The 13,868-nt window shown below is 44.5% G+C and overlaps 1 protein-coding gene across 2 annotated transcripts in view; it reads left to right on the top strand.

Moving 5' to 3' along the window:
- MAPKAPK3 (MAPK activated protein kinase 3) overlaps nt 1-12,318 on the top strand; it is a 90,284-nt gene extending 77,966 nt beyond the window's left edge. Inside the window, exons 7-11 of one of the 2 annotated variants that reach the window (XM_007499917.3) lie at nt 1,676-1,751; nt 3,556-3,680; nt 7,729-7,814; nt 8,527-8,604; nt 9,451-12,318. In XM_007499917.3, the coding sequence (XP_007499979.2) occupies nt 1,676-1,751; nt 3,556-3,680; nt 7,729-7,814; nt 8,527-8,604; nt 9,451-9,603 (518 nt within the window). In that variant the 3' untranslated portion in view covers nt 9,604-12,318. Of the gene's footprint in view, nt 1-1,675; nt 1,752-3,555; nt 3,681-7,728; nt 7,815-8,523; nt 8,605-9,450 lie in introns of both variants that reach the window. The other variant, XM_001378787.4, reaches the window with a different exon arrangement.
- Nucleotides 12,319-13,868: the final 1,550 nt, after the last annotated feature.

Raw genomic sequence — 13,868 nt, 5'->3', positions numbered from 1 at the left:
CTCTGGATGTTTTCATTCATTAATTCAGGAAGTATTTATTAAGTACTCCCTATACTCAATGCCCTGAACCTCTGCTGAGAAGCAGGTGAAGATTAAATTAGTCTTGTGCCTTGCCTTCAATGGGCTAATAATCTAATAGGGCAGGTAAGACATAAACAAAGGTAAATATGATTTAAATTACAATAGAAGAATAGCACTGATATTGGTTTGAGATTTATATAGCATTTGGTGGCTTGCAAAGCATGCTACTTATATATTATTTCCTTTGAATCTTTGTTTTTTAAATACAAATCCTTAACTCATCTTAGAATCAATACTTTGTGATGGCTCTAAGGCAGATGAGAGGTAAGGGGCAGTTGGGTTAAGTGACTAGCTTAGGGTCACGAAGGAAGTATCCAAAGCCATGTTTGAACCCAGGACCCTTCATCTCTAGGTCTGACTCTCTATCCAATGAGCCACCTAGCTGCCCCTCCTCTTTGAATCTTCTGAGGACTCTCCCTCTAAGGTTGAAGGACAAGTAATTATAATGCTATTTCATAGGTGAAGAGATTAAGGCTTGGGAAGGAAAGCAACTTGCCCAAGGTTATATAGCTCCGAAGAGGATCCAGCTTTCTGTTTGGGTAGGACAGTGGATAGAGTGATGAACTGAAAGTCAAGGAGACCTGAGTTTGAATTCTACCTCAAACACTTAGTAGCTTTGAGACCCTGGGCAAGTCAGTTATCCTCTGCCTGCCTCAGTTCCTTCATCTGTAAAATAATTATCATAATAGCATAATATCAGGATGGTTGTGAGTATCACATGAGATAACATATAGAAAGCTTTTAGCAGCCCATAAAGTGCTGTAGAAACACTAGCTATGATTCTGATTCCAAATCCAGTGTTCTTTTCACTAAACTGCTTTAAGTACAGAGGAAGAAAAATATAAGTAGTTATTAAGAAGAATAGATACATTAGGCAATCAGATGAGGGGGGTAACCCCTGCCTTCCTCCATTTCCTCAGACTTTAGGACCCAGGGAGGTCAAAACAAGATGTTACTGCCATTGAGTAAGACTGAGCTGAAGGTGTGGCTGGCTGTAATAAAGAATGGGGAAAGTGGTTCTCAGAGAAGTCTTTACCATAGTGGGGAGGGGATGGTGGGAGAGTGGGAAATGCTTAAACCTCACTCACATCTAAATTGGTACAAATTGAGGGGGGAAATATATTTATATTTATGTATGGAGAGACACACACAGAGAAGAGCAAGAGAAATAGAGACAGGCAGAGAAAGGGGGAGGGGAGAGACAGAGAGAGAGACAGAGACAGAGACAGAGAGAGACAGAGAGAAAGAGACAGGGAGGGAGAGAAAGAGAGAGAGGGGGGAGAGAGAGAGACAGAGAGAGAAAGAGACAGGGAGAGAGAGAAAGAGAGAGAGGAGAGAGAGGGGGGAGAGGGAGAGGGAGAGACAGAGAGACAGAGACAGAGAGACAGAGACAGGGAGAGGGGGGGGAGAGGGAGAGAGAGGGAGACAGGGAGAAAGAGAGATTGGTGATAGAAATTCATCTTGCCCAACAGGGAATGGCTTGTCTCCACTAGGACAGCCTCTGCCATTGCCAAAGAACATTTGTCTGTCTTGTGTGGGTTGTGGAGAAGGATGAAGGCTCACAAGATATCCTTTTGGTTTTGTTTCCTTCTAGCCCCCGAGGTGCTGGGTCCTGAGAAGTATGACAAGTCGTGTGACATGTGGTCACTTGGGGTTATCATGTACATTCTGTGAGTATGGGGCTAAACTCCCCGAGAGCTTAGAATGACTTCCCCTGACCAACAGTTTTCCTTCTCTCTTTCTCTCCTTTTCTTGCCTCTCCTTTCTTTTCTCTTCCCCTGAATTTTCCTCCCTCCTCTACTTTCTTTGCTGTGGTTTCTTTATCCTCTTCTCCATTCTCTTTTCTCCTCTCCCTCCCCCCTCCTTTCTTTTCCCCCTTATATCCCTCCCCCTCTTTCCTCTTACTTGTCTTTCCTTCTCGTCCCCTTCCTAGTTCTCTCTCCCTTCTTTTCATATCTCCCTTACTCCTTTCTCCCTCCCTTTTTTATCTTCCTATTGCTACAGCATATTTGTCAAAAGACTTTGAACTGGGTAATGATTTGCTGTAGCCTAAGGCACTGTAGACTATCTGGAGTTAGAAAGAAAGCTCTAGGTTCTAATTCTATCTATATTTCTAATGAGCAGGGGGATCCTGTTCTTTTTTCTTTCTGAGCCTTATTCCTCCTCCTGTTTGCAAAAATGAGATATTGAGACTAGTTGGTTTGGAAGTACATCCCTTTTGTACTGAAAACCCTCCTCAGGAAATAGAGAATAAAACTATACTAGTGGGGGACCTCAGCCTTCCCTTATCAGAACCACATAAATCTAACCAAAAAATAAACAAGAAAGAAGTAAAAGAAGTGAATGAAATTTTAGAAAAGTTAGATTTAATATATATCTGGAGAAAATTGAATAGGGATAAAAAGGAATATACCTTTTTTGCATTAGCACACAGTAGATACACAAAAATTGACCATGTGCCAGGACATAAAAACCAAATGCAGAAAAGCAGAAATAATAAATGCAACTTTTTCAGACCATAATGAAAAACCCTCCTCAGTTTCCCATTCTAGGATGCCATATTTGTTGTTCAGTCATGTCCTACTCTTGATGACCCCCTTTGGGGCTTTTGCGGCAAAGATACCAAAGTGGTTTCCTATTTCCTTCTCAACTCATTTTACAGATGAGGAAATTGAGGCAAACAGCATTAAATGACTTGCCCAGGGCCAAATTTAAGTCATAAGAGTCTTTCTGACTCTAAGCCCAGCAACTCTGTGTACTGAATCTCCTCCCAACCCCAACCTCAAATAAATGAGTCTCATATATGCTTGCCTGCTCCAGGAAATGGACTGGCCATGAGCTCATATCTTGGTATTCTTTTCACCATCTCTAACAGGAGCACTGAATCAGAAGTCACAGGACCTGGGTTCAAATCCCAGTTCAGCTATTTAATGTCATCTTATAACCTAGCCAATCACCTCATTTCTCTGGGCTTGATTTCCTCAAGGGACTTGGATTAGATGACCTCTCAACTGCCCTCCAGTCCAAGGTCGTATAAGCTACTGTATGATTTGTGACAGCTGACAGGGGCCTAACTAGAAACCCAACCCAACTGGTCTCTGAACAGAGTCCCTTTATAGCATTCCCCGACAGCAGACCTCCAATGCTGGGAAGCCTTCTTCCTTCCTTTTCAGGCAGCTCTTGCAGATTTTTCTTTGATACAAAGTTTTCTACTTTGCAACTTTCCCCTGGTTACTCTTAGTTCAGCCTTATTGGCCAAAGGAAACAAATCTAATCTCCAAATGTTTATGTTCCTAATAAGGAGTCCTAGTTCTGGCCCCATCCATCTACATCCATTAGGGATGCTTAAATAGTCTTTCTTGGGTGGCCAGGCATACAAGGGACTACAAATCAGCTACAACACCTTCTGTATCCTCATCCATCTTCCAACCCTCCAAAGATAAAGCTTAACAATTTCTAACTCATTTTCCACAGTCTTTGTGGCTTCCCTCCATTCTACTCCAACACCGGCCAAGCCATTTCCCCTGGAATGAAGAGAAGGATCCGAATGGGACAGTATGGATTTCCCAATCCCGAATGGTCTGATGTCTCAGAAGAAGGTGCGCCCCTCTGCTGTATTTCACCTTTCTATAAAATACATTCATCCTCTCTCTTCTCATGCCTCCTCCTACCAATTATTATAGTTGCAATCACCAGTCATACAAGCTAACATTTATCTAGCCCTTACTGCATTCTAGGCACTGTACTAAGGGCTTTACAATTATTATCCCATTTGATCCTCACAACACCCCGGCAAGTTAGGTACTGTTATTATCAGTTGTTGTTCAGTAATTTTCTATTTGAGGTTTTCTTGACAAAGATACTAGAAAGAGGTTTGCCATTTCCTTTTATAGCTCATTCTACAGATGAGGAAACTGAGGCAGACAGGGTTAAGTGACTTGCCCAGAGTCACAATGCCAATAAGTGTCTGAGGCCAAATTTGAACTCAAGAAGAAGAGTTTTTCTGACTCCACATCTTGTGCTCTATCCACTGTGCCACCTAGTTGCCTCTTTGGCACCTAGCTTCCCCTATTTTACAGATGAGGAAGCTGAGACAGAAAGGTTAAGTGATTTGCCCAGAGTCACACAGCTAGTACATGACTGACTTTAGACTTGAATTCAGGTCTTCTTGACTCCGGACCTGGCACTCTATCCACTACAACACCTTGCTGCCACAGTGATTATAGTATCCTTAGAACTGTAAATCATGAAGGGCTTTAAGTGCCAAACAGTGAAGTTTATATTTTATCCTAGAGACAATAGGGATCCAAAATTGCTTCTTGAGCAGGGAGAGGCATGGTGAGAAGATTTGTACTTTAGAAATATTTCTGTGGCAGCTGGGTGGAAGATTACTGAAGAGGGGAAAGCTTAGAAACAGAAGAATAAATTAAAGGGCTACTATAGTACCCCGAGGAAGATGTGAGGACTGGAGCTAGCTGGGGTGGTGGCTGTGTGAATCTAGAGAAGGGGACCAGTACAAGAGAAATTGATTGGATATGGGATAGGAAGTGTGAAAGAAGGGACCCTAGTGCCTGAAAGGATGGTGAGGGATCCCAGAATGTTAAACCTAGAAGAGATCTAGAGGCAGCATGGTAGGGTTCAGATCCCACCTCCAGACACTAACTGTGACCAGAGACAAATCATTCAGCCTCAGTTTTCTCATCTGATAACTAGGGGTTATATTTGCCCTACTTAACTTTATAAGGGTTTTGTGAGCAAAACTCTGTAAACCTCAAAGCACTACACAGGCGACAATTATATTGTCAACCTCCAGTTCAGTCCCTTCATTTTTCAGAGAAAGCTGAGGCACAGAGACAGAAATGAATCTATCTGAGATAACACAGCAAGTCAGTGGCAAAGCTAGAATACAGATATTAAGAATCCTGGCACCTCAGGGGACTGGGTTCTTCTGGTTTCCTTTTTCTAACTTAATCAGTTTTCAAAACTCATCCTCACACTAAATCAGTTATCTAGGAGTAAACTGATAACTTTTTGGGGAGGGAGAAGTTAAGTTTCTCTCCTCTGAGTTTATTGGCCTGGGAAGGGTGTTTAATGCCCAGAAGGAAAAGACATGGTTGTTTTTTGTTTTGTTTTGTTTCGTTTTACAGGCTGACATCTTATTTAGCCCCATAGAAGAGCATAAGGAATAGCATAGTTTAATGGGAATACTCTGCTGTAATAGCCCATGGGCCACACTCTTCTCTCCATTTGAAAAGCCACCAAAGCAAAGGAAGTCAGAGTTCCCTCCCAAAAAGAGCTTGGCCCAAGGATTTAGTCTCTCCCCGAAAACTGAGCCCACCACACCCAGGCTGGTTACTGAGGGAAGAGCAGCAGCAGTAACTGAAATATTCTGAACCTGGGAGGATATGGCCTGGTGGGTGCTTAGCTTTCCTCAGGGGCCATGGGGACCAGGAGTTTCCACTGCAAGCCAGAACAGGAAGCAGGGATGCCAGCTGAGAACAGAGAGAGGGGCAGCAGGATGGAGTGGAAATACCATCAAGCAGGCAGAGCGCCTGTTTCCCAATTCCAGTTCATTGGGTGACTGAGTATGTAGCTCCTCTCTCTGGACCTCAATTTTCTCATCTGGTAAATCCAGTCATAGATTATAGTGTTAGAGCTGTAAGCCAGAGCCATAGAAATTATCTAATCTAACTCCCTCATTTTGCAAAGGCAGGCAGTTGCCCAAGTTCACAGAGCTATTTAGTGTGGCAGAGCTGGGATTTGAACTGCAGTTTCATTTGTTAAGCACCTACTATGCTCGAGGCGCTGGGAATACAAAGATAAAACCAGGATAGTCTTTGCCCTCACAGAGCTTGCATTCTACTAGGGAATACACATGAAAGCAGATAAATTAATGCAAGGTGATTGGAGGCAGAAAAAAGCATAACAATTGGGCAAGCTTGTGTTCTTTCCACTATAACACCTGCCTGTGTCCTACCTGGCAGCTAGATGATGCAGTGAATAGAATACCAGACCTGGAGGCAGGAAGCCCAAGTTCAAATCCAGCCTCAGACACTTACTAACTGTGTGACCCCAGGTAAACAAGGTTATCTATAAAATGAGCTGGAGAAGGAAATGGCAAACCACTCCAGTATCTTTGCCAAGAAAACCCCAAAGGGGGTCACTTGGAGTCGAACATGACTGAAACTACTGAACAGCAACAGCTTGTCCTACCTGCCCTTTCCAGGAGTGTTGTGAGGGTCAGAAGAGTCAATGGATGGTAAAGCACTTTGTTTGGAAAGTATAAAGTACTAGAGAAATGCTGGGTATTGTTTATCCCTTGTCTGCTGGGAATAGAACTGTGGCACAGGCTTAATCCTGTCCATGGTTCACTGGGGCAGCAGGGCCCCTTCAATAATACAGCTGATTGGGAATGGGGGTGGAGAGATCTCAGTTCATGTCAGCTTTTTAGACTGACTGATTTTATTAAAGTTTACTTTCCAATGGAATCACTCAGTGTAAGACCAAGCTAGAACCGAGTCAGAAGGACATTTATTTGGCCATTTAGGAGTGAATAGCCCCAGCACCCCATATAGGCTGTCATCAAAGGCTGAAACAATGGCGCCCGCCATGGGTATGGTGTGAAAAATGCCTGGTTTCTAGACCCATCTCAGCTTTGCTAGGGGACTTTGAGCAAGCTCTCTTCCCACCTTCCTCCTTTGTTAAATGAAGGAGTTGGAATTAGATGGTCTCTGTGGTCCTTCCCAGCTCTGACATTCTTGGATAGACTTTGGCATCTTGTTCTTAGATAATCCCTTTTCTCTCCCTTAGAGGCAGGGCATTGGAGTTGCTAGGGGAAACCCTGGCTGATGCTATCCTTAGTCTAACACTGTGTTACCCTGTGGGGTGAGGAAGGAGAGGCCAGCTGTCACTTAAATCAGCCCAGCTGGCCGCATGAGCCTTACTTAGCAAATCCAGACTCTCCAGATCTCGTGCATGTGTCCCTTTCTCTCAGAAAGCCTCCATGCATATAGTACCTGAGTAGATAGTGGGTCTCAAATAACCTTTACTTTCAAGGGAAGTTAGGGCAGGAGGCAGGGAGAAAGATATGAAGATGAGCCAAAGCAGGGGGTCATACTGAGATCATGGATTCTTCCCCGGACACAGCATTATAAGATTATTGGCTAAAAAGATTAGCTCGTTTGATCCAGTAGAATCTGAAAGTATTCAGGAAAGGCATATTCTTCTTTCCATTAGGCTTTCCCACCTCGTAGGAAGAGAAGGCCAGACAGACTAGGAGTCCAAGATTTTCTGCAAAGAACTCACGCATGAAAGTTGATTGTATTTGATTGCCAATGTTCAGAGTGACATATTGTTCTCCTTCCCTCCAAGAGATGTCCTGTAGTTGCCCAGCAGGGACAGCTCTTTGGAGAAAGAAAAGAAAAATTGGCTTGCATGATATTGAAGTGCTGATGAGAAAGTTCTATTTCTTTTCCTTCCTTTCTTTCATTTTCTTCTCCCTATTTTCTCTTTCTACTCTCTTCCCCTTTTTTCCTTTATCTCTCTGGCCTCTTCTTTCCTTTTTATCATCTTTCTCTCCCTTCCATTTTTTGCTCTTTCAAATTTACTTTCTCAATTATTACCTTTTCCCTTTCTAATCTCACCCAGCCAAGCAACTGATCCGACTCTTGTTAAAGACAGAACCTACTGAAAGAATGACCATCACCCAGTTCATGAACCATCCTTGGATTAATGTGAGTTCATCCTCCTTTCAGCAAGGGAGTCACTCAGAATGTCCCAGAATGTCTCAGAACAGTCACATCCCTAGGCTTAGAGATCCGTGTTCATAGCAAGAAAGAGAAATGCTAAGGGTAGCAGGTAACACTCTCCTACATTCTTGGGCCAGGTGGACAGCCCCACACTTTATGCCCTCATCTTTGGCCAGGCCAGGGAAATGGGAGGCTTGGTCTTGGTAGGAGGGAGAAATAAGTGTCGTCATGCTCAGTTTTTTCAGCTTACCATTAGTAAGCCCCAAGCTTCCCTGCCATTGAGTCTCATGGTCTCATGGTGGAGTTAACAGGAAATGTCCAGAGGTTCAGCAGCCCCTAAAAGCCAAAAAAAGGACCTTTTTGTTTCTTCCACTGGGGCAAATGTCAGAGGCTCAAACCAAGAAGTAGAAGGCCTTCCCTGGACTGTATGAGGAGAATGGGAATAATAAGTATGTGTGTGTGCACAGGACATGAGGGTTCTGGGGGTGATAGTAGGCAGAACCTCATCCCCAAAGCCAAGGAAGCTTGAGTTTCAGACCTGGACCTGGTTTGACCTTGGGCAAATCTTGGACCTTGGACCTTGGGCAAATCACTTCAAGGCTCCACTGACCTACCAGTAAAATGAAATGGGGTGAATAGATTCCTTCAGGGTTCCCTTCCAGCACTGACAATCCACATTCTATGATTTTTCCAGCAGTCAATGGTGGTCCCACAAACTCCTCTTCACACTGCCCGAGTCCTACAGGAAGATAAAGACCACTGGGATGAAGTGAAGGTCTGTCTTGCTGTCTTTCTGTCTCTCTCCACCAACCCTACCCCAGCCCCTGGGGGGAAATGAGGCTTGGGAAGGGAAAGTCTGGACCTCCCCTCATCCTAGGCTTTAGACAACATTGACTTGTCCCAAGCTCTCAGTGGTTGACTTTTCTCTGGCAGCAGACCCAATCTCCCAGGTCTCGGTAAACATCTCTGAGGGCCTTGAGATGGGCCTGGAGATTGTTGTGGTAGCTCAAACTGAGAAGGGGAGCACCATTAAGATCCAGCCCAGGACAGCATTTATCAAGAGTTTACTCTATGTCAGTCTCTAAGCTTAATGCTGAAGGTACCAAACCAAAAGGGAGATGCTTTCTGCCCTCCAGGAGTGAGGATGGAGCAAGTGATGTCATTACTGAACTTACCAGATGAAAAACATCCTTGGCCAGAGATTGGCCACGTTGTACACTGTCCGAGTGAAGGGCCTGGAAATGTGTAGCCTAGAGAAGAAGAGATTTCAGAGGAACATAATATGCATTTTCAAATATTCTCCACTGAACACAGACTTAGACTGTCCACAGGCCCCTTCCTAGCTAGGTTCATATGAATCCACAGGTCAAGGCCTTGGATAGCAAGTCCATGATCTCTGCCTCCTGACAGAGGATGGGTTCAGAGTGCAGAATGAGACTGTTTTTAGAAATGGCCAATTGAGGAATTTGCATATTTGTTATAAATGTTTTATATTCTTTTTCTACAGGAAAGAGAAAAGATGGATTTTTATAAATTAAAAGAATTCTTATCTTTTTAAAAAATATATAGTATCAAGTGGACACATTTCCCATTGTCCATCTCTGTCTCTTCCCAACTGCAGGAAGAAATGACCAGTGCCCTGGCCACTATGCGGGTAGATTATGACCAAGTGAAAATCAAAGACTTGAAAACTTCTAACAACCGGCTCCTTAATAAACGTCGAAAGAAGCAGGCTGGTGGCTCCATGTCCTCTTCAGGCTGCAACAACCAGTAAAGAAGAGAGGGGCCAGTGGGCAGTGACTGGCTTCTGGCCGTCCAGCTCCCAGCTTCTTCCTCCCCCATCATTTGGGGTATGACTCAGGCTGGGCCTTGCACAGTGTTGAGGAGCCAAGCCTGGCAAGAGGAGAGCAAGGAAAGATTCAGGTTTCTGCCAGTACTCAGGACTATTCGGGTTTTAGGGCATTTGGCCTTTTAAGTGAAAAGGGGTTGTTTGTTCTAACAAAGTGTGACATTGAACTTAAGAGTGGTGGCATTGTAGAGCCAAGAGTTCTGGTATTTGGGACTCTATAGCTTTAGCCTTACACCAAGGCAAGAGAGAGAGGTTCAGCCAAAGACTTTAATTGATCTTTTCTGTGCAGATCAGGTGGGGTTAGTTTTGGGGGGGTTGGGGGGAGTGGTTCTCCAGGCTTAGAAAGAAGTTGAATATTTCCATGTTTGTGCCTCTATTATTCCCCTCAATGAGAGAGAAAGAGGTACCTATATAATTTGAAATACCTTTGCAAAGCAAAGAAGAGCTCTCACTAATTAAAAGCTGGTTCTCTCTCTCTGTCTCTCTCTGTCTCTGTCTCTCTCTCTCTCTCTCTCTCTCTGTGTCTCTCTGTCTCTTTCTGTCTCTCTCTCTCTGTGTCTCTGTCTCTCTCTGTCTCTCCCTCTCTGTGTCTCTGTGTGTCTCTCTCTGTCTCTCTGTCTCTCTCTCTATCTCTGTCTCTCTCTCTGTCTCTCTCTATTTCTGTCTCTCTCTCTGTCTCTCTGTCTCTCTCTCTGTCTCTGTCTCTCTGTCTCTCTCTCTCTCTCTGTGTTTCTCTGTCTCTTTCTGTCTCTCTGTCTCTCCCTCTCTGTGTCTCTGTGTGTTTCTCTCTGTCTCTCTGTCTCTCTCTCTGTGTCTCTCTGTCTCTGTCTCTCTCTCTCTCTCTCTCTGTGTCTCTGTCTCTCTCTGTCTCTCTGTCTCTCCCTCTCTGTGTCTCTGTGTGTCTCTCTCTGTCTCTCTGTCTCTCTATCTCTGTCTCTCTCTGTCTCTCTCTATCTCTGTCTCTCTCTCTGTCTCTCTCTCTGTCTCTCTCTCTCTCTCTCTCTCTCTCTCTCTCTCTCTCTCTCTCTCTCTCTCTCTCTCTCTCTCTCTCTCTCTTTCTCTCTCCCTCCCTCTCCCTCACCCTCCCAGACTGTTCCCATCATGGTTTCTCCATTTTGGAGGCTACTGTTCTAAATTCCAGAGTATTCAGTTCTTTCCCCTCTTCCCTCACTTCTCTTACCTGCCATGATGATGAGGCAGATAGAGAAGGGACCTAAGCTGCCCCCAGACCACAAAATCTATGTAGTCTTACTTTTTCCTGACACTTTCCATGTTGACTGAGAGCCAGCACCTGGGCAACCTCCAAGATCCACGAATTCTGAATGGATGGTCCCTTTTATATCCCTCTCTTTTTCCTTTCTTTTTCAGTTCCTTCTACTTCTTTCTCTCTGTTTTCTCTTTCTCTCTTAAAATTTTTTTATTGCAGAATTTTCCTTTGGGCCATGATTATTCTCTTCCAACTGTTCAGTACTTCTGGGTGAGGAGAGAAGGAAGATGGGAAGGGCTGTGTGGAGAAGGTTGGCTGCTTGCTTTTCCTCTATTATGTCTGAGTCCTAGCTAGCACATTGATTCTGAAGGACACTTTCAGCAAGAAGAGAGCCTTTGAGAAGAAGCTGCCATTGAAACCCTGGTGCCTTGCTAATACCATTCAGTCTGACTCTCCTTGACCCCATTTTGGGGTTTTCTTGGCAAAGATACTGGAGTTATTTGCCATCTCCTTCTTCAGCTTATTTTGTGGATGAGGAAATTGAGGCAAACAAGGTTAAGTGACTTGCCTAGGGTCACACAGGTACTAAGTGTCCGAGGCCGTATTTGAAATCATGAAGTTGAGTCTTCCTGATTCCAAACCACTGCCCATATTAACTGCCCATAACTTAATCCCAGATGATCCCAAATTATCATTCACTTCTCTTGAGTGTTGTGGCTAAACCTGTGTGCTGGGACTTTCTTGGTCTTTGTCTCCCTATCCAAAGTGGGGTGAGGGGATTCTTTGGTGGTTTGGAGATATGCCTGAGGAGGGTGGAGAAGGATGCTTTTAATCCATTCCAACTTTGCAAAATGTCACTGTGACTAAATACCAGCTAAATTCCTTTGTCTAAACCAAACCTGGAGAAAACTAGTACCTGTTTTCTATGCATATGTATGGAAATTTGGTTTTTATCTTCCCCTTACTCAGGCCCATGTTTGGGCTGGGAGATGACATTATCTTCTTGTGCACTGGCTCGTGTGAGTGTGTATGTGAGTGTGAGTGTGTGTGTGTGAGTGTGTGTGTGAGTGTGTGTATGAGTGTGTGTGTGTGTGTGTATGTGTGTGTGTGTGTGTGTGTGTGTGTTGGGCCATCCTCAGTTTTAATCAGATGGTGCCTTTTTCTGAATTTAAGGTTTGGCTTCAGGCCAAAGGGCCTGCTAATTAAATGTTCAGAACAGTTTGGAGGGGGCAGCCTGGGCTTCCAGGGGACATAGGTCTGGTGTGACTGCCCTGGATGTGCTGTCAGGAAGCTTCAGGTGGACAGATGTGACCTGGAGTCCTTTTCCTAGCCTGGGCCCGCTCAGGTTGGAAAACACCAACCAACTCCTTGTCAGAAAGCCATTTGGAGTTTTGCCTACTGATTTCTATTAAATTGTGTTTTAGCATTTTCCACCCTGAGTCCTGTGTGTTCCTTTGACCTTTCAGCCATAGGCTTAGCAGCTGTCCATTGCCCAGGGTGGGCACCGGCATGCTGGGAAAATGGGGTTGGGAATGGCTACTCTTTCTGCGTTGTGACTGTCCCCACTGCCGACCCCAGGCATCCCGTCCCAGGCCTTTGGGGGGGAGTCTCCACCTCAGTGGATGAGCCCCAGGCTCTTGCTGAACAGAGCACAAGCAGGAGCAACCCCAGCAGCAGCTTGGCATGCCAAGGTCAGTGAAATTAAGAAGTGTGTATGTATCTCACACCCACACTCCCCCCTCCCAGGATATATAAATATCTCCCCCTCTCCCCCTGCTGAATGCAGTACTGCTGACTCTTCAGGGGCTTCCTGCTGTAGCTCAGAGCTATTTTCAGCAGCTGCCAGATTGCATTTGGCAGTAGGGATACTGGGGAGGCAGGGACAGGTTGGAATATATGCACACACACACACGCATATACACATGTGCACGGGCACATGCACACACATTTTATTTTAAAAACCTCAAAAGGGGCCAGACAACCACCTAACAATTGGGTATCAGCGTCTGCATCTCCAGCGGCTTCCAGCTCTCCTGGGGATGAGCTTCCAAGGAGAGGCTGGATACACATTTCCAAGAAGAGAAGACAACTCTTTCTTGGATGGTTTGAGGTTCGATGACACCTTCAGGATAGATCAAGGTTATTCTAAGGAGCAAACATTCTCCTGGAACCCCCAGGTGCTGCTCTCCAAGGTGGCTGCACCAAGATTCAGCAGTAACCTGGGTCTAAGGTCTTGTGCTAACATTTCCTAGCTTTGGGACGATCCTGGTACCTTCTCGCTTGTTTAGTTTCCTCATCTATAAAATCAGTGTTATAATCCTTGTTGTCCCACTTATATTGTTATGAGGAAAGCGCTTCATTAAATCTTAATGTTACTGTTGTGGATACTGAAATGGGAGTTTTTATTTAGCTTGTCAGCCCACTCAATTTAACTCCAATTTATTAAGCTAATGTGATGTGCAGCCAAGGATAAAGGGACAAGCCTTACCCTCAAGGAGCTTACTTCCTGCTTAGATGCTACAAAGCAGGTCCCCAGAGAAGTAAAGAAAGAGAAGAGAAGAGAAGAGAAGAGAAGAGAAGAGAAGAGAAGAGAAGAGAAGAGAAGAGAAGAGAAGAGAAGAGAAGAGGAGGAAGGATCAGGAAAGGACCCATAGGAGGTGGCACCCAAACTAAAGAGTCTAAAGGTGGAGGCACAGACATGTATTAAAGTATGGCGGACATAGCCCTGGACCTCATGAAGCTTATGGGCTAGGAGATCTTGGTTTCTTTGCTTTCTTCATAACAGTTCTGTTATAACAAAAAAGGAAACTAAGACTCAGAGAAAAGAAAGTTATTTCTTCCTTCATCCCGAAGCAAGTGAGTTTTGGAGCCAGGATTCAAACCCAAATTCACATAACTTTCCACCAACATTACTACTGCCCTTCCAGCACACACTGCAAACTCTTAGTAATGACTCTATCCTAGATTGTTCTCACTTATTAAA

This window comes from Monodelphis domestica, chromosome 7 (assembly GCF_027887165.1).
Source record: "Monodelphis domestica isolate mMonDom1 chromosome 7, mMonDom1.pri, whole genome shotgun sequence".
In the NCBI taxonomy this organism is placed as follows: domain Eukaryota; kingdom Metazoa; phylum Chordata; class Mammalia; order Didelphimorphia; family Didelphidae; genus Monodelphis; species Monodelphis domestica.
Note: the sequence above shows the minus strand (reverse complement) of the source record. Positions and strands in the feature narration are given on the sequence as shown.